This window comes from Lagenorhynchus albirostris, chromosome 5 (genome assembly GCF_949774975.1).
Source record: "Lagenorhynchus albirostris chromosome 5, mLagAlb1.1, whole genome shotgun sequence".
Lineage (NCBI taxonomy): Eukaryota > Metazoa > Chordata > Mammalia > Artiodactyla > Delphinidae > Lagenorhynchus > Lagenorhynchus albirostris.
In genome coordinates, this window is record NC_083099.1 from 90,189,665 (window position 1) to 90,217,420 (window position 27,756).

General features: G+C 36.4%; 1 protein-coding gene across 2 annotated transcripts in view; it reads right to left on the reverse strand.

Moving 5' to 3' along the window:
* DZIP3 (DAZ interacting zinc finger protein 3) overlaps nt 1-27,756 on the reverse strand; it is a 121,667-nt gene that overhangs the window by 65,531 nt on the left and 28,380 nt on the right. For both annotated transcript variants that reach the window (XR_009540770.1, XM_060150637.1), the window contains exons 6-12: nt 18,575-18,655; nt 17,225-17,349; nt 14,468-14,582; nt 8,518-8,637; nt 7,028-7,129; nt 5,367-5,459; nt 4,531-4,583 (exon numbers count right to left, since the gene is read on the reverse strand). Coding sequence is in view for 1 of the 2 variants with exons in the window: in XM_060150637.1 (XP_060006620.1) it covers nt 4,531-4,583; nt 5,367-5,459; nt 7,028-7,129; nt 8,518-8,637; nt 14,468-14,582; nt 17,225-17,349; nt 18,575-18,655 (689 nt within the window). In the remaining variant the exon portion in view is untranslated. The remainder of the gene's footprint in view (nt 1-4,530; nt 4,584-5,366; nt 5,460-7,027; nt 7,130-8,517; nt 8,638-14,467; nt 14,583-17,224; nt 17,350-18,574; nt 18,656-27,756) is intronic.

The following is a 27,756-nucleotide window of genomic DNA, read 5'->3' on the forward strand; positions in this document are numbered from 1 at the left end:
GGTACAAACCAGAGGTCCACAGTACAGCATGTGACTACAGTTAATAATGCTACATTGTATACTTGTAAGTTGTTAAGAAAGTAGATCTTAAAAGTTCCCATTGGGGCTTCCCTGGTGGTGCAGTGGTAGAGAGTCCACCTGCCGATTCAGGGGACACGGGTTCGTGCCCCGGTCCGGGAAGATCCCACATGCCGTGGAGCGGCTGGGCCTGTGAGCCATGGCCGCTGAGCCTGCGTGTCTGGAGCCTGTGCTCCACAACGGGAGAGGCCACAACAGTGAGAGGCCCACGTACCACAAAAAAAAAAAAGTTCCCATCACACAAAATATCTATGTGAGGTGATGGATGTGTTAACTAAACTTATGGTGGTAACTGTTTCATATATACATATATATAAAATCATCATGTTGTACACCTTAAACCTACACAATGTTATATGCTAGTTATAGCTCAATAAAGCTAGAAATTAAAAGACCAGCAGCAATATGAAAAAATAAATAGATTATGACCAGTTGCTATTTATTCTTGGAAAGCAAAGTTGATTCAACATTTGAAAATAAATTGATGTAATTCAACATATTAACAGATTAAAGAAGAAAACCATATGATCATCTCAATGCATGCAGAAAAGCATTAGTTCACTATCCATTCATGATAAAAATTTTCAGAGAAGTAGGATGAAAAAAGAATCTCTTCAACCTAAAAAAGGGTATCTGTAAAAATTCTACAGCTAAGAGCATACTAAATGGTGAAAAACTGAAGACTTCCTCCTAAGATCTAGAAAAGGCAAAGATGTCTGCTCTCACAAGTGTATTCAACATTGTACTAGAGGACCTAGACCACGCAATAAGTAAGGGAAAATAAACAAAAAGCATATAGATTGCAAAAAAAGAAATAAAGTTGTCTTTATGTATAGATGACATGATCTTTAGTAGAAAACCTCAAAGAATCTATAAACGATATTAAAATTATTAATTATCAAGTCACAGGATACAAGATCGACACAAATCAATTCTGTATAACACAAATAACTAGAAATTGAAATTTTAAAATTATCATTTGCAATAACATAAAAAGTCAAATATACATGGATAATCTAACAAAATATTTATAAGACTGTACAAATAAGACTATATACACAGAAGACTACAAAACATTCCTGAGAGGCATCAAAGAAGACTCAATTAAGTGAAATTAATTATACACCATCTTCACGGATGGGAAGTCTCAATATTGTTAAGATGTAAATCATCTCCAAATTGATCTACAAATTCAATGCAATCAAAATCTCAGCAAGAAGTTTGGAGAAATTTATAAGGTGTTTTTCTAAGATTTATCATGTAATAGCAAAGGATATAAAATTAAAAAATAGTTTTGAAAATTTAAGCGAATGCAAATTAAAACCACAATAAGATACCATTACACATCTTTTAACATGGCTGAAATGTTTAAAATTGATAATACCAAGTGCTGGAGAGAATGCAGAGAAACTAGAATTCTCTTATGCTGGTGAGAATGACAAAATGTACAGCTACTTTAAAAACAGTTTGGCAGTTTCTTATAACATTAAACACATACCATATGACTCAGCAATCCTGCTCCTAGGAATTTATCCAAGAGAAATGAAAGCATATATCTATACAAAGAGTAACACATGAATATTTATAGCAGCTTTATTTATAACAGCCTAAAACCAGAAACAACTCAAATGTCATCAACTGTTAAATGAATAAATAAGTTATGGTACATCTATACAAAGGAAGACTACTCAACAACAAACAAAAATGAACTACTGATACATGCAATAACAAGGATGAATTTCAAAAGCATTATGCTAAGTTATAAAAAATCCAGATGCAAAAGGCTTTCCTACTAGAGGATAGTCAGAAAAAAGCAATATTAATCAGAACAGAAATCATATCAGTGGTTACCACGGTTTGGAAGTTGGAGGGGGGAATGACTATGTAAGAGATTTTAGAGAAACTTGGGATGATGGAAATACTCTTGATCATGGTAGTGGTTACTCAGCTGTATAAAAATAAAATCATTTAAAGTGTATATTTTTAGAAAGTAAACTTTACTGTATATGAGCTATAGCCTGAAAAACTGACCTATAAAAAATTCAGTGTTTAGAAATGCATTTATAATTAGTACATTTATCAAGAAAGCAAGGAGGTGATTACTGTGAAGGTCAGGATAACAGTTACCTAGGAAGCGGATGAGCTGGGGGAGAGGGGAACAGTGAGTGCTTCTGGGGTGCTGACAAAATTCTATATGGGTGGAACCACAAGACTGTCTGCTTCATAATTCGTTTTTAAACTCTGCATTTATATTTTGTGAGCTTTTATTTATGCATATTTTAATAACAATAAAGCATTTTAATGTTAAAAAACAACCAAACGTTTTTGTCATTCATTCACAAAACCTCACGAGGTAGCTCTTCCACTTTTGGTAATAAGGTCCAATTATCAGAGGGTTTTCCCACAGAAAATAACTATAAAACTTAGGCAAATTACGAAAAGCAACTCCTTGAAGGCACAGAGAGCAGAGAAACAAACCAACTCTGCTGTAGGGGGTATATGCTTGGGGAGGAGAGAAGAAGAATGTATGAAATTAAGTTCACCAATTTTAGAGCTTTGAGCCTGAGGCTAAGTATACCATGGTAGAAAACAAAGGTCTCCTTGGCTGAAGGAACCAGACAATTGAAGCCATGGAACCATGGCTGCTGAAGAGTGTGGGGGAATCCCAGAAAGGAAAGTCAGAGAAGAGATCCCCCAATTTTTTCCGGCCACATCTCTGACTGACTGCTGAACCATATGTGTGGAACAGACTCAAAGTAGCTCAGCTAAAGGCTGAAGTTCTGAATTGAGACTGGAACCACCATCCAAGGAAAACAGGTTCGCATTTCATCTCCAAATAAGTTAATTGCCTGTCAAACAAAAGTAACATACTCATTGTAGAATAATGGAAGTTAGAATCTCTACATCTGTCATGTATTTATTGGGTACCAGCTATATGCCAGGCATTAGGTTATGTACTGGGAATATAGCAGTAAGCAAGTTAAAGTTCTTGCCCTCAAGGAGGCTATAGTCAAATGGAGAAGAGAGCCTAGAAAGTGTAACAGAACTTAGTAAATGTTTTAATAGGAGAAGTGAAGGGAATATGTGATTGAAACACCTAATGCAAAGTAAAAATGACTTTCTGGAAGTTTTAACCAGGCAAAGCCAAAGGAGTGGCATATTCTAGGCAAGTCCTAGAGGTAAAACAGATGGCACACTTAAGAACTAAAAGAAGCTCAGCATAGTTGGTGTATATATAGTAAAAAAAAGAATGACAAGAGATGACACTAGTGAGTACAGCAGGGACCAAGGTGACTAAAGAGCCAAGCTAACGAGCCTGAACTTAATTGAGAGCAATGAGAAGCCTCTGAAAGATTTTCAAGCAGAGAAGTGAAATATTTCCATTTTTTTTTAGAAAAGTGATTTTGATGGCTGAACAGACTGTTCAATAGACTTGAACAGTCAGACTGAAGAAAGGTAAGACTGGAGACAAAAAGACGGGTTTAGAAGCTGTTTCCGAATTCCAAATAAAAGAGGGAGGAGATATGGGGATATATGCATACATATAGCTGATTCACTTTGTTATACAGCAGCAACTAACAACACTGTAAAGCAATTATGCTCCGATAAAGATGTTAAAAAAAATTAAATAAATAACTTTAGCACAGGGACAGAAGCAAGGAGGCATGTACAATATATTTAAGGAGTTGAATTTATTGCACCTAAAAAAAGTTATAGAGCAACTGTAACTGGGAAGAAATATTGTGAGTCTAGTTGTGGGCATACTGAACTATAGATCTTTTTGAAAAATAAAAATGGAAATTTTTAGCATGCAGGTAGACAGACCTAGATTTTTAAGAGTGAGATCTACAGCAGAGATAAAGATTTGGGTTTCATTAGCTCATAGGGAAAACTTAGATATCAATGTAATAACACTGGTAGATTAAAAAATGGTAGACATTTTAAACAGAAGAAAAGAGAACCAATGGATTAGGATAAGTTTTATATTGAAATTTCTAATTTCAATAGCAACAGTCTACACCTCTATGAATTCCCAACTTATATTATATATTCCTCTGCAATAAAGCTTTCTCATCTAAGAAACAGGATGATTCTAATTGTCAGACAAGCCTGGAGGCTTGAATGAGTTTTGAAAGCTAGGAGAAAGTTTTTATATCATAACAATCTAATTTAAATAACTTTAAGAAAAATACGTTTGGTTTTCAGGAAAGAATTCTTTTCATACTTAAGGGAAAAGTATTCACATTTCTACTTTCCTGCTTTAGAATTTAAAAGTCTACAAAGTGGGGGGCAAAGGGGTAGACAAATGTCAATTAAATACAATTTTTTCACACAACTGATACTGTCTTTAAGTTTAATGGAGCTCCAGAAAGTAACAGAAAACACAGAAGAAAGAAGCAAATGAAAAATACATACATGCTCAAAAAAAAGAATATTTAATTTCAAGCTTACCTTGCTCCTAAATTTTCAATGGTTATATATTCATCCTTTCTCACAACTTCAAACTGCAAGTGATGGAAAAAAAATAGCCCTAAAGTAGTTCAATTTTCAAAATCCTTTAATATTACTTCTTAGCCTTAATATTTGAAAGAAAACAATGAGAACGAAGCTATAGTGAATATAAAACAAATAAAACAGAAGAAACAAGCTATAAACAATCTTAATCAAATAACAAACTAGAGTTGGTCTTAAAAACTAGTTCTACTTTATATCACTATAGGATTTAAATGTCAAATCTAAAATACAAGAAGACCATACTAAACATTAAAAAATATATATATTCCTATTTATAATTTTGGTCTGTTTACTAATTAACTGAAAATTCAACAAGATATTTCATTAATTAAAAAAATAAAATGGATACCATTTAAGTGCATTTTATGTAGCAGCAACTCTATGAGATGTTCTATAGATATTTTTATAGGAAGATGCTTAGAGACTAAAAAAGGGTTCAGAAAATCTAAAATTATTTTTAACCATAGGTGGAACAGAATTAGATTATCATCCTTTGTTCATGATAACGACTTTCCTCATTGCTACAGCCATGGCCTGCTTTGTCTGTTCCTGTTTCTGTGTGTGTATGTGTGTGTGTCTTTATTTTTTAAATTTTCTTATTCTTAAGTACCACTTAAATACTACTCTGGAGAAATCAATGCAATAAAAAGATTAGAGAGCTTAGTCCCATCAAAGAGAATATGGCTAGAATACTATTACTACAATTCCCAAATCTGTTTGAAGTCAAAAACATCATTCCAGTGAAGGAAAGCAAAAAAGAGAAAGATACTCACCAAAATTTTGACAATTCCAGGTACCTCACATTGCAGCATCCTTACCATGTCACCTGTACATCCTTCCTTCAAACATTTTTTCCCACTAAAACTCTAAAGTTATCAATTAAAAAAAACCCAGTAAGTTATCAATAGAAAAAAAAATACAAACAATAAAAATAGAAAAAACCTGCTGATGTGCAAGACTGATTATATTTAAATAAAGTTAGAAGCAGATGTTGCTAGACAGTAAAAAAGATGTGAATAAACATTTGAGAGTCAGCTGTTCAAAGATAGTCCATTTCTTATACCAATGGATTTCCTATTTAAAATTTATGACTACACTTTTCTCTCTCACCATTTCTACTTCAAAATCTTCAAATAGTTATATTACAAACTAAAATGTATTTGCTGCCTCCAATAAAAGCAACTTCAAGTAAAATATACTAATTAAGTAAGTGCAAAAAGGAATACTGAATTTCTGTTAGATATATAAGGATTCCAGGGAAAACGAATTTGAGTCCTTTTTCTGATTCTGACCTTGTTATTTCCTCTGGTTAAGTTACTTAGTTTTCTTTTACATCTCTTTCTAAAGTTGAGCAAAATGGATTGCCCTAATAATCAAAGAAAGTGAAAAGTATTTACACACTGCTTAAAAAGTGAATAATAATGCTTTATATAATGATTTTTACAACGTACAATGCAAGTTTATCTTTTTTACCTGTTAATCCTCATAACAAACTTATAAAGTAGGTATTACTATCCTCACTATATGGCTTAGAAAAATGAGTTTCAGCCTAGTGCAAAGAAAACTAGTAAGTGGCTCAATCTGGACTTGAACTCGGAACTCTCAACTTCATATACAGTGCTCTTTCTATTCCACCACAATTCCTTTATAAGTGTTTTCTGCTTTTTGCACAATGTAAACACTCTAGAACCAAACATTATAGACCCAACTTATGGCCATTACCTCATTAAAGACTAATTAATATAGAATTGGGCTTTCGATTTCTACTTTAATTTTAGCGGCAAAGAATTAAATTTAGTTATATGACTTTAGGCAAATATAAATAATACAAATATATTTTGGGTTGTTTTGTTTTGTCTTGTTTTTTGCTGTTTTGTTTGTTTTTTTTGGTTGTGCTGCATGGCTTGAGGGATCTTAGTTCCCTGACCAGGGATCTAATGCCAGCCCCGGCAGTGAAAGCACCAAGCCCTAACCACTGGACTGCCAGGGAATTCCCAATACTACAAGGATAGTTCTGAAGACTATAAATTTATCACTGTTCTCTACCCTTAAAATAGAAACTATCCTTAAAATTATATAGTTGTCCTTTCTTTTTATTAAGTGATTCTATTTATGTCCTTTATGTGAATATACGTAACAATATTTCTATTCTTAAGAGTATAAATCTCTAAAGGGAAGAGAACAAATTAATAGAAATCAATAAGCAAAGCAACTAGCAGAGTATTTCCTACAAAGACCTGTTTAATAAATGGTGATGATGAACAAATAGTGAGAAGAAGAGCATCAGAGAGAATAGGAAAAAAAAAATGAAGGGAGAAAAAAAGAGGAGGAAGGATGTGATCAGGAAGAAATGAAGAGGAAAGAGGGAAAATAGAGGAAAGAGTAGAGGAGGATATGCTGTAGTAAAGTTTTTAAGGAAGAACAAATATAATACCTGATCATTTTCACCTGGATATTTTAAATTCTTGAACTTTTTCCAACAAATTTTATGGAAGTAAACACAACAGCTTTTACTGCACATTAACTGAAAAAATCCCTGGAAAAGAATAAAAGCTGCTGTTAAGAAATAATAATCCATGTAGATATAGAAAATACCACCTTAAGTCATTTTTTTAAGTCATTTTTTAAATTATTCTATAACTAGATGAGCTTTAGATGGCATTGAAAATTTATCAACAGATCACTGGTAATCAAAGAACTATACAAGTCATTTTTATATCACTAAAGACAAAAAAATAGGCAATAATTTGAATAAGTTAATGTAATATTTTCCACATGCTGTATACAACAAAATATCAGAAACTTGGTGAGTGATCTTTGTAGATGAACATGCTGTCTGCCCCACTTCACCTCAACTTTTACATTTCTCTTTTCTTTCAGCCCCAATTCCATACCATTATTCCCCAAAACTTCTTTGTCACCAATCACCAGACCTTAGGTTGCTCTCTTAGTGAGAAATGGCTCCTGAGCTACTGCATTATCCCAAGGTATAGATTTCTTGTCTTTCCTAGTGTGCCATCCCTGGGAACCACAGTCCTGCTTCCTTTAAATAGGTACACTGCTTAGATGACAAAAATCTAAATTTTGTGACCAAGACTTCCTGCTGCTACATGCTACCCATTTGACTGGAACGCTGATTCCTCCCTGGGAAACCACAGGACCATATCACCATGTCACCAAAACCAGGACTGACCCTGACCTGCCCTGAGCACTGCACTTCACCAGGCCTACACTTCCCAATACCCATCTTACCCTAATGAATAGATCTTGGCTTTCTCCTCCTTCCCATCTACGCCATTTGCTCTATACATCATGCTTTTCAACTCAGATTTCCAGTCTTGTAGAAGTAGTCAGATTTACACTGATGATCACATCTCAGCCTATCTTGTGATTTTCCACAGTCTTATTCTGATAGATCCAGGGAGAACTAGACTTGAAGTACTTTGATTGTTGAATTTCTTCAAATCAAGGCTGGTTATGTGTGTGTGTGTGTCCCACCCAAGGCCCATAGAAGAAATAATGATCCTTACTTAGTAACATAATTCTTGAGGAGTGACAACCTTTCTCCTTAGTAAAATGCTAATATTCTCAACCTGTAACATTTCTAACTATAAAGAATATTTTAGATAATTTCCATTATATGATTACAAGAATATTTATTATAACTTCAGAAACTTGTGAATATACAAAAACCCTAGCAAAGCCAATTCATTCTTTTACTGGCTCAAAGGATTTAAATATTTCCTGATCACAGTGAATCTAACCTCTGAGACATTCAAACAACTTCTGAACTGCATTATCACTGTAATTAAACTAAGTACTTTTTAAACAATATTTTGATGCATGATAATATAATAACTTTTATCTAAGTTTAACTTTACAATCACATTTTTAAAATACTCAGTTAATTGGTAATTATAGTACCTTATAATTGGTGTTCTTTAAAATGTCAGCTTCACAAGATCGCTCACAATCTAGATAACTGCAAATGGTCTGCTTCATTATATTACCCTCAGTTGTCTTGATGAAATTGTTAAGAAGGTCCTAAATTTTTAAAATAAAAATAAATCTCATGAATCAGTAATAAAAAGACTACAACACTTATCTTACCTTAAGTTATATGTCCATTTCATATCCTTTTTTGAAGGTGTTGTATGTATTTTTTTAAATAGTTATAGAACCTATTTCCCTCATTCAAAGTAAACAATATATAGAAAGGCCCTAAATAAGAAATACTACACTTCTTATTGAATACAAACATGGAGAAAGGACAAAAGTCTATATTCAAAGCTATATGTCTACTCTTCATTCTAACTCATAACACCTAGCATGTTCCTAACAAGAATTACTTGCTCTGATATAAATACAGAGAGACAACAAATCATTGGAAACCCAAGAGAGTCCTTGCTAGAACTGGCCCCCAAGACACCATGTTGGTAGTGGAACTACTGTAGTGGTGCAACAGGCTGCTCAGCCAGAAGGGGCAGAGGCAGGGTACAGAAGTATGTTTTCAGTGTTCAGAGTTACAACTTGGAATGCAATTTCCATATTTTAAAATGCTAGTTAAAGGTTTGTGAAACACGTTATCAAGTCTAAGTTAAACAGGTCCTTAATACTGTCCCTCAGAGAGACATACCCATATATATTGAGGGTATAAGACATGATAAAATAAACCTCTACAGACTATTTTACAAATCAAGTCATCATTCATAACATTTGTTTAATGGCATTCAGAATTTTATGAGGAATAAAAATGTTTTGACCAAGTTGACTAGAAAGTTTTAAGTATCAAGAGAGAAATAAAGAAGCAGCATTCAAGGACCTATCAATATGAAAGTAGTATATCCTGTGAGGATAACCAATAGTCAAGTGGAGATGCTGAAAACAAAGGGATAGGACTCATAGTAGGTATATAACTACTGTGGTTTCACAAATCTGATACTTAATAGTTCAATATTGATCTGTTGAGTCTCCTACCAAAATCTGTTCCTTGTTCCTTACTCCTCATCTTCTGCCTCAGTCACTGATATTCACTCATTCAATAAATATTTACTGAGTGCCTGTTATGAGCCAGGTTGTTATGAATGTTAAGGGATGTTAAGGATACAGCAGTGAACTTAGCAGGTTAATACTTAGTCCTCATGGGACTTACATCAATTTCATCTACCACAATCTATTTAGGTTCAAGCGAGTAGTCTTGAAGTCATCCATTGTATAATTATTCCATCACCCTGTACATGCAATATATTAGCAAGTACTGTTGAGTCTTCTCCCAGAATATACTGCAAATTTTTCTAATTCTCGCTCCATTGCTACCACTCTATGTCTCACCTACATTACTAACTATGACAACTGCCTAACTGGTCTGCCTCTTTCTTGCCTACTGTGTTCAAAACACTCTCTGCAAAATAACAAAAGATCATTGTCAGTTCCTTGCTTAAAACTCTTCAATGGCTTCCCACTACCTAAAACAAAATCCAGAACCCTTATCAAGACTGACTGCAAGGTCCTGCAGAACCTGCAGAATCTGAACCCTGTACACCTAGCCATCTCTGGTCCATCTCTTCACATTCATCTCTAGCCTCACTCACTATAAAATTCACGATTTTATATTCAAATTTGCCCTTCAAGGCCTGAGGGCCTTTCCACATTCAATTCTGTTTACCTAGAATGCTCTTACCCAACTCTTTACAGAGCTAGTTCCATTCTCAACCTTCTGCTTCCAACTTAAATATCACCTCCCAGATAGGCCTTTCCTAACCACTACACATAGATACACATACACATTTATGCATATATACATATAGACAAATACGGATATATGCAGGTATACAAGTGTATGTCTGTGTGTTCTCTATTTTCTCTGTCCCAGTCCCTTGTTTTTCTTTAGAACACTAACTACAATTTGTAACTATTTTATTAATATTTTTTTACTTTCTGAACTCCTCCCTTACCATAAATACAGAAACTCTTCAAAGTCCTAAATTCTATAAGTCATATTTTACTATAATTTGATTATAACACCCCACTGTTTAAAAGTTTTGAGGGGTTTCACATGACCCTCAAGATACAGTCTGAGCTCCTTACTTGGTTTATAAAGCCTTACATGATCTAGCTAACATTACCTTTAACATTTACCTCTAAAATTCATGAAAAAAGGACAGGATATTATTTTTTTTTTAAAAAGTAACATTCATAACAACAAGAAAACTCCTGGTAGATGATAGCTGAAATAATCATTGAATTAAAAAATTCAATAGAAGGATAGAAACAAGGGTAATGCTGAAAATAATAATATGAAGGGACACCCCCCTGCTAGGGTGCCAGCAACTCTAGGAGTACAATCTTCCCCCCAACAGGGTGAGTTCATCTAAGGAGACACATGAGGATAGGAGCAACTGGGGCAGGGCAGGCCTCTGGTGGTACTCACCTGAAACTCCTCAGTGCCAGATAAAGGGGTAAAGGCCAACCCTCTAAGTTTTCTTAAAGAAAAACTAATCACAGTGTTTGGGAAGTAGGACTTTTGGTGGGCTGACAGGCATAGGCACTGCTTATAACAGATTAAGAACATGCTGGCCTAGAGCCAGAGCACGATCATGGAAGCACTCTGCTCTCTTGGACATTAAACCTTTAGCTATTGGATTTTAACTTAAGAAGTATGGAGAGAGAGGGATGGAGGAGAGTCCAGGGCATCTGGAATGGTGGCTGGTTACCCAACTATTTTTGAAGCAGCCACTATTTTCCAAGCAGTATGGAAATATTTTAACATTATAAGAACTAATATGGGGCTTCCCTGGTGGCGCAGTGGTTGAGAGTCCGCCTGCCGATGCAGGGGACACAGGTTTGTGCCCCAGTCCGGGAAGATCACACATGCCGCGGAGCGGCTAGGCCCATGAGCCATGGCTGCTGAGCCTGCGAGTCCGGAGCCTGTGCTCCACAACGGGAGAGGCCACAGAGGTGAGAGGCCCGCGTACCGCAAAAAAAAAAAAAAAAAAAAAAAGAAATAATATGATAGCACTAGTGCATACTGGCTGAATATTAGCTCTATGCAAAAAAGATGAAGTTAAGAAAATATCCTAGAAAGTAGAACAAAAAGACAAAAAATTAGGGACTTCCCTGGTGGTCCAGTGGTTAAGACTCCATGCTCCCAATGCAGAGGGCCCTGGTTCGATCCCTGGTCTGGGAACTAGATCCCACATGCCGCAACTAAAGATCCCACATGCCACGGAAGACCAGGCACAGCCAAATAAATAAATAAATATTTTAAAAAGAAAAGACAAAAAATAAAAATTAGCAAAGAAATAAGAAAACCAGAAATTCAGTCCAGGATGTCAAGTATCTGAATAAAAGGCATTTCAAAAAGAAAAGAGAAAATGAAGAATAAATCATCAAATAAATAAAAAAAGAAAATGTCCCAGAACCAAAAAACATAAGTTCAGAACACCAGGAATATACAGAATATCCTAAAAATTCCCAGAAAAAAAAATAGGTTATAACAAAAGATTGATAATCAGAACATCAAATTTCTCAAAAATACTACTGTTGGAAGTTAGAAGATAACAGAAACACAATTCTAAAAATTTAAGGAAAATGATTTTCAACCTACAATTTTATGCCCAGGCAATATATAAATAAAGTGTACAAAGAATAAATTATTTTGAGACTTGAAAGATCTCAAAAAATTTATCTCCCAAGCAATACCCTTTTCCAGGAAGCTGCTGGATGAGTTGCACCACCAAATCAAGGGATTATACCTAGAAAGAGGAAAACTTGAGATCCAAGAAATAGAGGATCTACAAAGGAAATGGGTGAGGGTATTCCCAGGAATAGAGTAAAGGGAAACCCTAACGCCAATTTAATAAAAACTTATAACTATTAGTAGGATGGGGAAGTGAAGTGTGTTGTGTGAAGGAGATGTATAAGGAAGCTACTAAACCCTCCTCTTCCACAGTGGGAAGTCAAAAGATAACATCTAAGATGGAGAAATTTTTTAAATAGCAGTATAGCTTTTAAAAAATACAGGTAAATATCAAAGGAAAATGCCTAGAGGGTTGGAAGAAGTTACCCATAGTCAGGAACTACAATTAGAGATGATAAACCACAGACCATTAATTTTTTTTTTTTTTTTTTTTTTTTTTTGCAGTATGCGGGCCTCTCACTGTTGTGGCCTCTCCCGTTGCGGAGCACAGGCTCCGGACGCGCAGGCTCAGCAGCCATGGCTCACGGGCCCAGCTGCTCCGCGGCATGTGGGATCTTCCCAGACCAGGGCACGAACCCGTGTCCCCTGCATCGGCAGGCAGACTCTCAACCACTGCGCCACCAGGGAAGCCCCAGACCATTAATTTTTAAGCCTTTTAATATTACTCAAAAAACTGCATACATGTATTACTTTGCATAAAATAAAAATAAGAAAGTTTGGATAAGAAATAAAAATATTTTAAAAGGAGAAGGAAAAAAGAAAAACAACCAAGACCAGGTAGGGGCTGCTCCAGATAAACACAGAAATTCAATATTTTTCCAAAATCTATAAAATTACTACTTTATTAGGTCAAAGTTAAAAGTCATATGATTATCCTGGCCAACACCAAAGACTATCTACTTATTCTATTGATTATTGAGAGAGGTACATTAAAATATTCCACTGTGACTGGGAAGTCTTCTATTTCTCCGTTTAGTTCTACCAGTTTTTGTCCCAGGTATTTTGAGGCTGTATTATTAGGTATATACAAACTTTGAGTTGTTATAGCTTCCTAGAAAACTGAATTTTTTATTTTTATAAAACATCCCTCTTTATTTTGAGGAATGCATTTGGCCTTAAAATCAGCTAAAATATAAGGATCCAGAAAGGTTTAAAGTAAAAGTTTGGAAGAAGATATGTCATTCAAACGCTAACCAAAAGAAGCCGAGTGTAGCTATTTTCATATTAAACAAATAAAAAGTGACCAACATGGCTTATCAGATGAGGAAAAATTACCCAAAAGGTAAAAAATATCCAGAGGGTGTGGGGAAATGGAAACTCTCATAGTCTGTCTTAAGAATATAAACTGGTTACACACTTTCTGGGAGGAAATGTGGAAACATACACAAATAACTGTACAAGTGTATAAACACTTCATAATTCCACCTTTAGAAATTTATACTAAGGGAATGATGTGAGAAATACAAAAAGATCACTTTCCATAATAGTGAAAAACTAGAATGCTTAGGATAAACTAAATCTTCAATAGCAGGGAATTGGTTAAGCAAACTAAAAGCACAGTTTAAGATGGACTATGAAAAAATTATACTATATAATAATCTACTTGCTGGGAAATTCACAATAATATATATTTTCATACTATAAATCAATGTGTATAACATCACACCAATTTATTAAAAATAAAAGGTAAAGAGTGTTTATACATGTGTGTATGGAAAGATATAAATGAAAATACTAACAATGGTTTCTCCATTTGAAGAAATATATGGATGAATTTTACTTTTATCTTTGGCATTTTTACATTTTTCAAGTTTTTTAATGTAAGCATTTAGTACTTTTAAAATTTAAATCAACAGCAAAATAATGGTAAATATAGTTAGACAAAAGAAGTTAACTATTACACTTAGCTGTAGCCATGTGAAGTACTGAACTAGTACAGCTTTTAATCTTGTTATTTGGAAACGCTAACACATCCACCTCATTTCTCTCTACTTGTTGAATCATACTAACATTCTGCACTAGATAATGGAATCAAGGTTGTTTCTCACACAAAAAGCTAATGCCCAACAAAAGAATGTGTTTGCTATAGAATGACATAGTTAACATAAACTGCAGTTTATCAAAGATGATTCTGATTAGCCACAGATGAAACGTTATTCTTAAATAATTTCTTACTTTAAAAGTTGTAGGTAAATCTTCATTTTCCATAGGATCTATGTCAAACCAATGATCATCTGTATCTCCTGTTTCTTGTAAGCTTTTATGAAATTCTAGCAGTCCTGCATTATATCTGCAAGGCATTTTAAAATAGAGTTAGTTTGAACAGGACTCTGTAAGTAGACAGTTTACCAATTAGACAACAAGCAACTTTTTTTTTTTTTGTGGTAAGTAGGATGGTGATAACCTCTGGCATGCTATAGAAATACAAACACTAGGACTCTCACCTGTGGTAGATTGGGATGAAATACATGTGGAAGGGGAGGCAATAGATTATATAGTAGCTCAAGCTTGAACATTATGGGGGCCATGGTAATTAAAGGGACTGTAGAGTTGGCTGGCTTTTTTTTTACTGTCTTGGAAGCCTTGAAGAAAGAAAATGGCACAGGTCATCCAACTATTGACTCTGGACACAATGAAAGACAGAGGCCTCTGAGGGTACCATTTAAAGAGACCCTCATCTCCTACAGACATAAAGATAATCTGTGCTGAAAATCAGGCCCAGATTTAATCACAAAGTGGAACAAACTGCAAAAGAAACCAAATACACAGCCTCAACAGGACTACTACTATCAACTAAGGATACTCCGTGAAAGTTAAAAGGCCACTTTGGTAATGTTTCAAAAACCTTGACCAACTCTAAACATAAGGCAGACCATGCTGAAAATGAGGCCCAGTATTTAATCACAAGAGTAGAACAACAGCAAAAACCAAAAGCATAGCCTCAAAAGAACTATTGTACTATCAGGACTCTGATAGGGAACAAGTAGACCATGCAAAAATATGATCTGAGGTACACGTCTCAAAAGATGATACTCTTCCTTCTCAAAATCCTCTCTTATATCTGCTCATTGCCTACAGACAAAAAAAAAAAAAATCTAGGATCAAGTATAAGCAAAGCCTGAGTGGGAAAACAGAGGAAGAAAAAGCTTATTCACCATAAGCATTGTAGAACTTGACTACTATGTACTGGCAGGAACATGTCTAGGAGTGGATCTTAAGAGTGCTGAACCCATGGTCAAATATATAGCTTGACAGGGAAATATATATTGATATGGGGCAACTCTTCCATAATTCAGCATTTACTTTCCTAGCGAGGACACCCAAAGCCAGTCCTAACATGCTGCTGAGAAGGCTACTTGAAGCTCGGAAACCACAATGGCCTCTAGTAATTGAGGTGGAAATGTTGAAAATTTCTTGGCAGAGTTTTAAAGAAAGCTCAGGGAGGTAAACATGTTAGAATGGACTTACTGCGTAAGACCATAGAATCCATCACTAGACAATGTTCCCTAGAAAGGCCCAGAAGACATTCCATCCATTAATGTAATAAGAAATACAGAGCGAGAAGGACATCAGTGTCTTTGAGCAGCTCAGTGGTGGCTATTCTCTATAGGCCAGGGATGAAAGTAAATGACGCTGCCAGATGACTGGGCTTTCTAGTGTCAATGATTTGGGAAAATGATTTTTTTCCAATGCCCATCAATAAGGAAAATAAACAGTAGTTCACATATCTGAGGAAAGGACAGCAGTACAGATTCTCTGTCTTGTCTTAGAGCTATGTTAATTCTCTCCACAATATAGACTAAGGGGATTCTGATCATCCTGACATTCTGCAAAACATCACACTGGCCAACTACATTGATGACATCATGCTAACGAACAGGAAGGGGGACATCTTCTGGACAGTAAAAAACAGGCATGCCAGAGGATAGAAGATCAACCTTACAAAGAATCAAGGAACTACCATATAAATGATGCTTTTAGGGATTCAATGGTTGGGCCCAGCAGTAATCCTTCATAAGGATTTGCATAAGTAAATTTTGCCTAATTCTCCCTTCAGATCCCAGCCAAACATTATTTCCTCAAGGAGACTTTTGATTCCCAGAAAGACAATAGGGTTCTAATAAAGACTAATTTTTCATTATGTTTTCCTTCATAGCACTTTATCACATTTCATAATTGATTATTTATATAACTGATTATTTGATTAAGGTCTATAACATTCACTATACTGTCAGTTACATGAGGACAGGAACTATCTATTTTGTAAACCATTTTATCCCCAGCACCTAAAGCAGTCTCTAAAATAGGATAAATGTTTAGCAAATAAAATGAATTAATGATGCTATAAATGGCTAAGGATCTACATATGGGAAGTGAACAGATGGTCTATAAACATTCTCCTGTACAATTTCACTAAGTGTGTAATACCCAATACTTCCAGACTCAGAATTTGGACCCTTTCAATGAGTTATAAGCTCATTCATAACTTAAATACCTATTCCAAGTGGTGATAACATTAATAACTACAACCATTAATTATCTATTAAGAATAGCATTTTTGTGTCCTGGGCACTGTTAATCACTTTATGAGGTGGGCACTATTATTAGTTCCAAAGATAAGGCTTAGCAACATTAAATTTCCTAGAGTCATATATTAGATAAGTGGTAGAAAATGTATTTGCACCCAGGCCTATCAGACTCCAAAGCCTATGTTCCTAATGCCTATGCTATACCACCTTTTATTGCCATGGCCTGTTAAGTTTGATACTTAATATTCTCAAGTACACTAAAGAAATTATCTATAGAATCAGTGATGGAGAAAAGAATCAGTAGAGCACAAATGTCATGATCCCTGGTATGTACAAACTTTATTCCCATTACATAATGCTAAAAGTTGATAGGCAAGATCTACCCATTAATTAAAATCCTTACCTCTTCTGAGCACATCGAAGTAAACCACGTCCAAAATAAACTAAAGACATAAAGTTTTCACAAATTTCATTTTCTTGGATCACCATCTTCATCACCAGAAATTTATTCTCAGCTTCTATACAATCCTGTAGCAACATAAAGCTAGGTTTGGCTGATGTAAAAGTCATTTTTTTCCTTTTACAATAAACAGTTATTTCCCAAACTGGAGAAGTTAGGGCAGCTTTAATATTGATCCAGTCATTTATTCATATCTCTAATACATCTCTGTATATAATCCCATAAATAATGTACTCAGTGCTTTAGTTATTTACAAAAGAACTAAAGATCTTTAACCAGTGTTTCAAAGTGAATATTAAAACAACAATCTTTATATCTAAAACTGACAAATATTACTAGACAAAATAAGGGCTCTTCTGATGACTATGGGAACATAGTTCTTTATATTCTTCATAATTTTTCATTCTAATTAGAGCACAAATCTTCCTAGTTTTTCAAATAGGAAATAAATGACTTTTTGCCCACACATATAGACTCTTTTGAGGAATGACAACCTTGATCATAAGCAATATAGGTTTAGAAGTAAACTACAGAATCAGTTCTAATAAATGTTTTAGTTATCATTATTAAAACAGGCACAGTAGCCCCAGTCTCCCTGGGAAAAAAACATGCTGCATGGCCTCATTTAAAAATATTCTCTAGCACATCACACTAAATAATTAGCATTATGTGAAATTATTTAAAGTGGAAATGTTTTCAGTTTGGTGCTTATAAATTCTACTTCACCTAATTAACAAGTCAGATGTATTTATTTATTAAACCAAGTAGAGAGTACAAATTTAGGAATACAAAAAGTAAAAGAGATATCAAGGCTGCAATTGAGAAATCATTAAAAATAAGAAAAAGAGAATTTAAATTTGTAAGGACCCTTAGAAATCACCTACTTACCTCCTAGATTTTTACTTTTGCACTTCACTTTATTTGATAAAGAATTTGAGGTAAAACTCACATTTTACAAAGAGGATAAGATAAAGACCAGAGAGATTAAACTACACTAAAAAATGGATTAAAATTTATTATAAGTGAAAGAAGCTAAACAATTTTCTGTTTTATATGTGATAAGTATTTCAAAGATAAATAAAGTTATAAGCTAACATTAAGTTTCCCCTACCAATATTTTTAGTTTCACAATATAGTCTCTAGCATAATTACTCTACATTTTCAATATATGACAGAAAAGTCACAGAGTGGTTTCAACTTTTAGAGAAGGTCAAAATCAACATTTTAATTTGTTAAAATGAAGTCAGTGTATGTGAAGAGATTTATAATGTGCAAATAACACATGCTACATACCTCTTTCTTTCCTCTTTCAGTGACTGCTACTCCATACAAAAATAGTAATGTCAAATAATAACCAATATTAATCTGATGTGCCTAAAAAGATAAAATATACTTTAGTTGATTATTTAGACTATGGTACTTTTTACTGTAGAAAGCTTAATTAAATATCCTAGGCCTATTTAATAACTATTAAAAATAGTTAAAATTATCATTATATTGTCAGTCATCTAAAAATCACTACAGAGAATTCATTTTAGATGTATTTAATAGTTTGACCCAGAAGAGAGTCAATAATCTCAAAATAAAACATTAGAGTTTGATCAAAGAAAATGAAAGCAAATGCCATCAAGATTTGTTATACTAAAACTTGCCAAAAAATTCTCTTTCTCTCATGATATTTTTGTATAGGAACACTTTAGATAATAACAAATACTACCATCCAGCTTAGAAAATACAATGATCTCTTAAATCAAAGTCTTTTGTTGTCCACATGTGGGTTTTGTTATAACAGTATGAACATAAAGCTTATCACTTATTTAATGAAAAATTAAAACACAAATATTTCCTTCATTTGAAAATGGTCTATGCCAAATTAGAGATGGAGAATAGATTAGGGGTTAGGGAGAGTGAGGAGGGTAAAGGGTGCATATGACTATAAAGGGGTAGCATAAGAGATTTTCATGGTGATGAAATAGTTCTTTTATCCTGATTCCAGTAGTGGTTACAAACATATACACTTGTGATAAAATGGGACAGAACTACACACACCTGTGCATAAAAAACTTATCACAGCTGACCTGAGAATGCTATCCTTAGAAAGGTCTGCTTGCAAGGCTGACCCTCGGCTGGTATCTGTAAATCTGGATTTCAAGAGTGTTCCCACTGTTCTCTGACAGGGGTGTCTCACTGTTCCTAGACTGTTTGTGCCAACTATGTGATTTATGTTGAGCACCAGGAAGTTTCTTCTGGGAATCTGAAATTTTGATACATGTTAGGCAGAGGGTGCCTACATGACCAACACCCAATAAAAATCTTGAGCACTGATTCTCTAATGGACATCCCTGGGCAGAAATATCTCTCTCACACACACACACAGACACACACACAGACACACAGACACACACACACACACAAACACAACCACAGACACACACTGCTGCATTTTTGTTGCGAAGGAGGGAAAGAAGGAATGTACTCTGTGTAACCCCTCATGGAAGGGAGAGAACATAAGGAAGCCTGAAGATGGATCCCTCTAGACTCTGCCTATGTTATGTTTTGACCATTATAGTCTGGGTGTGTATCTTTACTATATAATTGCAATAAATCTCAGCATGAGTACAACTATATACTGAGTCCCACAAGTCCTTCTGAACACGGGGGTTGGAGACCCCTGACAAAACACCCACTGTACCAATGTCAACTTCCTGGTTTTGATAATATATTGTTATGAAGATGTAACTATTGAGGGAAAGTGTCTGCAGGGTACACCAGGACCTCTCTGTACTTTTCTACTGTACAAAGTTGTATTTTTGCAACTTCTCTGCATCTAAAATTATCTCAAAATAAAAAGTTAAATGGGAAGATGGCAGAAGAGTAAGACACGGAGATCACCTTTCTCCCCACAGATACACCAGAAATACATCTACACGTGGAACAACTCCTACAGAACACCTACTGAATGCTGGCAGGTGACCTCAGACCTCCCAAAAGGCAAGAAACTCCCCACGTACCTGGGTAGGGCAAAAGAAAAAAACAGAGACAAAAGAATAGGGACGGGACATGCACCAGTGGGAGGGAGCTGTGAAGGAGGAAAGGTTTCCACACACTAGGAAGCCCCTTCGCGGGCGGAGGCTGCGGGAGCCGGAGGGGGGAGCTTCGGGGCCGCAGAGGAAAGCACAGCAACAGGGGTGCAGAAGGCAAAGCGGGGAGATTCCCGCCCAGAGGATCGGTGCCAACCGGCACTCACCAACCTGAGAGGCTTGTCTGCTCACCCACCGGGGCGGGCGGGGCTGCGAGCTGAGGCTCGGGCTTTGGTCGGAGCGCGCAGGTAGAGGACTGGGGTTGGCTGCGTGAACACAGCCTGAAGGGGTTAGTGTACCACGGCTAGACGGGAGGGAGTCCGGGAAAAGGTCTGGAGCTGTCGAAGAGGCAAGAGACTTTTTCTTCCCTGTTTGTTTCCTGGTGCGCAAGGAGAGGGGATTAAGAGCGCTGCTTAAAGGAACGCCAGAGACAGGCGCGAGCCGCAGCTAAAAGCACGGACCCCAGAGACGGGCACGAGCCGCGGCTAAAAGCGCGGACCCCAGAGACGGACATGAGACGCTAAGGCTGCTGCTGCTGCCACCAAGGGGCCTGTGCGCGAGCATAGGTCACTATCCACACCCCTCTTCTGGGGAGCCTGTGCAGCCCGCCACTGCCAGGTTCCCGGGATCCAGGGACAACTTCCCGGGAGAACGCACGGCGGGCCTCAGGCTGGTGCAACGTCACGCCGGCCTCTGCCGCCGCAGGCTCTCCCTGCACTCCGCGCCCCTCCCTCCCCCCGGCCTGAGTGAACCAGAGCCCCCGAATCAGCGGCTCCTTTAACCCCGTTCTGTCTGAGCAAAAAACAAATGCCCTCCAGCGACCTACATGCAGAAGCGGGGCCAAATCCAAAGCTGAGCCCCTGGGAGCTGTGAGAACAAAGAAGAGAAAGGGAAATCTCTCCCAGGAGCCTCAGAAGCAGCAGATTAAAGCTCCACAATCAACTTGATGTACCCTGCATCTGTGGAATACCTGAATATACAACGAATCATCCCAAATTGAGGAGGTGGACTTTGAGAGCAAGATTTATGATTTTTTCCCTTTTCCTCTTTTTGTGAGTGTGTATGTGTATGCTTCTGTGTGAGATTTTGTCGGTATAGCTTTGCTTCCACCATTTGTCCTACAGTTCTATCCATCCGTTTTCTTTTTTTCTTAATAATTAATTTTAGTTTTAATAACTTTATTTTACTTTATCTTCTCTTTCTTTCTTTCTTTCTTTCTTTCTTTCTTTCTTTCTTTCTCTCTTTCTTTCTTTCTTTCCTTCCTTCCTTCCTTCCTTCCCTCCTTTAGACAACGAATCATCCCAAATTGAGGAGGTGGACTTGGAGAGCAACGTTTATGATTTATTTCCCCTTTTCCTCTTTTTGTGAGTATGTGTATGCTTCTGTGTGAGATTTTGTCTGTATAGTTTCCCTTCCACCATTTGTCCTAAGGTTCTATCAGTCCATTTTTTAAAAAAAAATTTTTTTCTCTTAATAATTATTTTTTAATTTAATAACTTTATTATCTTCTATTTTATTTTACTTTATCTTCTTTCTTTCTTTTTTCCTTCCTTCCCTCCTTTCTTCCTTCCTTCCTCCCACCATCCCTCCCTCCCTCCTTTCTTTCTTTCCTTCTTCCTTCCTTCCTTTCTTCCTCCCTCCCTCCTTCCCTCTCTCTCTCTTTCTTTCTTTATTTCTTTCTTCCTACTTGTACTAATTCTTTCTCTCTACTTTTTCTCCCTTTTATTCTGAGCCGTGTGGATGAAAGGCTCTTGGTGCTGCAGCCAGGAGTCAGTGCTGTGCCTCTGAGGTGGGAAAGCCAATTTCAGGACACTGGCCCACAAGACACCTCCCAGCTGCACATAATACCAAATTGCAAAAATCTCCCAGAGATCTCCATCTCAACACCAGCACCCAGCTTCACTCAACAACCAGCAAGCTACAGTACTGGACACCCTATGCCAAACAACTAGCAAAACAGGAAGCGCAACCCCATCCATTAGCAGAGAGGCTGCCGAAAATCATAATACGTCCACAGACACCCCAAAACACACCACCAGACGTGGACCTGCCCACCAGAGAGACAAGATCCAGCCTTATCCACCAGAACACAGGCACTAGTCCCCTCCACCAGGAAGCCTACACAACCCACTGAACCAACCTTAGCCACTGGGGACAGACATCAAAAACAACGTGAACTACGAACCTGCAGCCTGCAAAAAGGAGACCCCAAACACAGTAAGATAAGCAAAATGAGAAGACAGAAAAACACACAGCAGATGAAGGAGCAAGATAAAAACGCACCAGACCTAACAAATGAAGAGGAAATAGACAGTCTACCTGAAAAAGAATTCAGAATAATGATAGTAAAGATGATCCAAAATCTTGGAAAAAGAATAGACAAAATGCAAGAAACATTTAACAAGGATCTAGAAGAACTAAAGATGAAACAAACAATGATGAACAACACAGTAAATGCAATGAAAAATATTCTAGATGGGATCAATAGCAGAATAACTGAGGCAGAAGAACAGAGAAGTGACCTGGAAGATAAAATAGTGGAAATAACTACTGCAGAGCAGAATAAAGAAAAAAGAATGAAAAGAACTGAGGACAGTCTCAGAGACAGCTGGGACAACATTAAACGCACCAACATTCGAATTATAGGGGTTCCAGAAGAAGAAGAGAAAAAAAAAGGACTGAGAAAATATTTGAGGAGATTATAGTTGAAAACTTCCCTAATATGGGAAAGGAAATAGTTAATCAAGTCCAGGAAGCACAGAGAGTCCCATACAAGATAAATCCAAGGAGAAATACGCCAAGACACATATTAATCAAACTGTCAAAAATTAAATACAAAGAAAGCATATTAAAAGCAGCAAGGGAAAAACAACAAATAACACACAAGGGAATCCCCATAAGGTTAACAGCTGATCTCTCAGCAGAAACTCTGCAAACCAGAAGGGAGTGGCAGGACATACTGAAAGTGATGAAGGAGAAAAACCTGCAACCAAGATTACTCTACCCAGCAAGGATCTCATTCAGATTTGATGGAGAAGTTAAAACCTTTACAGACAAGCAAAAGCTGAGAGAGTTCAGCACCACCAAACCAGCTTTACAACAAATGCTAAAGGAACTTCTCTAGGCAAGAAACACAAGAGAAGGAAAAGACCTACAATAACGAACTCAAAACAATTTAGAAAATGGGAATAGAAACATACATATCGATAATTACCTTAAGTGTAAATGGACTAAATGCTCCCACCAAAAGACACAGACTGGCTGAATGGATACAAAAACAAGACCCATATATATGCTGTCTACAAGAGACCCACTTCAGACCTAGAGACACATACCGACTGAAAGTAAGGGGATGGAAAAAGATATTCCATGCAAATGGAAACCAAAAGAAAGCTGGAGTCGCAATGCTCATATCAGACAAAATAGACTTTAAAATAAAGACTATTACAAGAGACAAAGAAGGACATAATGATCAAGGGATCGATCCAAGAAGAAAATATAACAACAGTAAATATTTATGCACCCAACACAGAAGCACCTCAATACACAAGGCAAATACTAACAGTCATAAAAGGGGAAATCGACAGTAACACAGTCATAGTAGGGGACTTTAACACCCCATTTCAGCAATGGACAGATCATCCAAAATGAAAATAAATAAGGAAACACAAGCTTTAAATGATACATTAAACAAGATGGACTTAATTAATATTTATAGGACACTCCATCTAAAAACAACAGAATACACATTTTTCTCAAGTGCTCATGGAACATTCTCCAGGATAGATCATATCTTGGGTCACAAATCAAGCCTTGGCAAATTTAAGAAAACTGAAATTGTATCAAGTATCTTTTCCGACCACAATGCCATAAGACTAGATATCAATTACAGGAAAAGATCTGTAAAAAATACAAACACATGGAGGTTAAACAATACACTACTTACTAATGAAGTGATCACTGAAGAAATCAAAGAGGAAATCAAACAATACCTAGAAACAAATGACAATGGAGACACGATGACCCAAAACCTATGGGATGCAGCAAAAGCAGTTCTAAGAGGGAAGTTTATAGCCATACAAGCCCACCTTAAGAAACAGGAAACATCTCGAATAAACAACCTAACCTTGCACCTAAAGCAATTAGAGAAAGAAGAACAAAAAAAAAACCAAAGTTAGCAGAAGGAAAGAAATAAAAGTCAGATCAGAAATAAATGCAAAGAAATGAAGGAAATGATAGCAAAGATCAATAAAACCAAAAGCTGGTTCTTTGAGAAGATAAACAAAATAGATAAACCATTAGCCAGACTCATCAAGAAAAAAAGGGAGAAGACTCAAATCAACAGAATTAGAAATGAAAAAGGAGAAGTAACAACTGACACTGCAGAAATACAAAAGATCATGAAAGATTACTACAAGCAACTCTATGCCAATAAAATGGACAACGTGGAAGAAATGGACAAATTCTTAGAAATGCACAACCTGCCAAGACTGAATCAGGAAGATATAGAAAATATGAACAGACCATTCACAAGCACTGAAATTGAAACTGTGATTAAAAATCTTCCAACAAACAAAAGCCCAGGACCAGATGGCTTCACAGGCGAATTCTATCAAACATTTAGAGAAGAGCTAACAACACCTATCCTTCTCAAACTCGTCCAAAATATAGCAGAGGGAGGAACACTCCCAAATTCCTTCTACGAGGCCACCATCACCTTGATACCAAAACAGGACAAGGATGTCACAAAGAAAGAAAACTACAGGCCGATATCACTGATGAACATAGATGCAAAAATCCTCAACAAAATACTAGCAAACAGAATCCAACAGCACATTAAAAGGATCATACACCATGATCAAGTGGGGTTTATTTCAGGAATGCAAGGATTCTTCAATATACGCAAATCAATCAATGTGATAAATCATATTAACAAAGTGAAGGAGAAAAACCATATGATCATCTCAATAGATGCAGAGAAAGCTTTTGACAAAATTCAACACACATTTATGATAAAAACCCTGCAGAAAGTAGGTATAGAGGGAACTTTCCTCAACATAATAAAGGCCACCATATATGACAAACCCACAGCCAACATCATCCTCAATGGTGAAAAACAGAAAGCATTTCCACTAAGATCAGGAACAAGACAAGGTTGCCCACTCTCACCACTCTTATTCAGTATAGTTTTGGAAGTTTTAACCACAGCAATCAGAGAAGAAAAGGAAATAAAAAGAATCCAAATTGGAAAAGAAGAAGTAAAGCTGTCACTGTTTGCAGATGACATGATAGTATACATAGAGAATTCTAAAGATGCTACCAGAAAACTACTAGAGCTAATCAATGAATTTGGTAAAGCTGCAGGATACAAAAGTAATGCACAGAAATCTCTTGCATTCCTATACACTAATGATGAAAAATCTAAAAGTGAAATCAAGAAAACACTCCCATTTACCATTGCAACCAAAAGAATAAAGTATCTAGGAATAAACCTACCTAAGGAGACAAAAGACCTGTATGCAGAAAATTATAAGACACTGATGAAAGAAATTAAAGATGATACAAACAGATGGAGAGATGTACCATGTTCTTGGATTGGAAGAATCAACATTGTGAAAATGACTCTACTACCCAAAGCAATCTACAGATTCAATGCAATCCCTATCAAACTACCACTGTCATTTTTCACAGAACTAGAACAAAAAATTTCACAGTTTGTATGGAAACACAAAAGACCCCGAATAGCCAAAGCAATCTTGAGAACGAAAAACGGAGCTGGAGGAATCAGGCTCCCTGACTTCAGACTATACTATAAAGCTACAGTAATCAAGACAGTATGGTACTGGCACAAAAACAGAAAGATCGATCAATGGAACAGGATAGAAAGCCCAGAGATAAACCCACACACATATGGTCACCTTATCTTTGATAAAGGAGGCAGGAATGTACAGTGGAGAAAGGACAGCCTCTTCAATAAGTGGTGCTGGGAAAACTGGAGAGCTACCTGTAAAAGTATGAGATTAGATCACTCCCTAACACCATACACAAAAACAAGCTCAAAATGGATTAAAGACCTAAATGTAAGGCCAGAAACTATCAAACTCTTAGAGGAAAACCTAGGCTATACACTCTATGACATAAATCACAGCAAGATCCTTTTTGACCCACCTCCTAGAGAAATGGAAATAAAAACAAAAATAAACAAATGGGACCTAATGAAACTTAAAAGCTTTTGCACAGCAAAGGAAACCATAAACAAGACCAAAAGACAACCCTCAGAATGGGAGAAAATATTTGCAAATGAAGCAACTGACAAAGGATTAATTTCCAAAATTTACAAGCAGCTCATGCAGCTCAATAACAACAAAACAAACAACCCAATCCAAAAATGAGCAGAAGACCTAAATAGACATTTCTCCAAAGAAGATATACAGACTGCCAACAAACACATGAAAGAATGCTCAACATCATTAATCATTAGGGAAATGCAAATCAAAATGACAATGAGATATCATCTCACACCCGTCAGAATGGCCATCATCAAAATATCTAGAAACAATAAATGCTGGAGAGGGTGTGGAGAAAAGGGAACACTCCTGCACTGCTGATGGGAATGTGAATTGGTACAGCCACTATGGAGAACAGTATGGAGTTCCTTAAAAAAACTACAAAGAGAACTAACATATGACCCAGCAACCCCACTACTGGGCATATACCCTGAGAAAATCATAATTCAAAAAGAGTCATATACCAAAATGTTCATTGCAGCTCTATTTACAATAGCCAGGAGATGGAAACAACCTAAGTGCCCATCATCGGATGAATGGATAAAGAAGATGTGGCTCATATACACAATGGAATATTACTCAGCCATAAAAAGGAACAAAATTGAGCTATTTGTAATGAGGTGGATAGACCTAGAGTCTGTCATACAGAGTGAAGTAAGTCAGAAAGAGAAAGACAAATACTGTATGCTAACACATATATATGGAATTTAAGAAAAAAAATGTTATGAAGAACCTAGGGTTAAGACAGGAATAGAGACACAGACCTACTGGAGCACGACTTGAGGATATGGGGAGGGGGAAGGGTGAGCTATGACAAAGCGAGAGAGAGGCATGGACATATATACACTACCAAACGTAAGGTAGATAGCTAGTGGGAAGCAGCCGCATAGCACAGGGATATCAGCTCGGTGCTTTGTGACTGCCTGGAGGGGTGGGATAGGGATGGTGGGAGGGAGGAAGATGCAAGAGGGAAGAGATATGGGAACATATGTATATGTATAACTGATTCACTTTGTTATAAAGCAGAAACTAACACAGCATTGTAAAGCAATTATACCCCAATAAAGGTGTTAAAAAAAAAGTTAAATGTCTATGGAGAAAAATATTG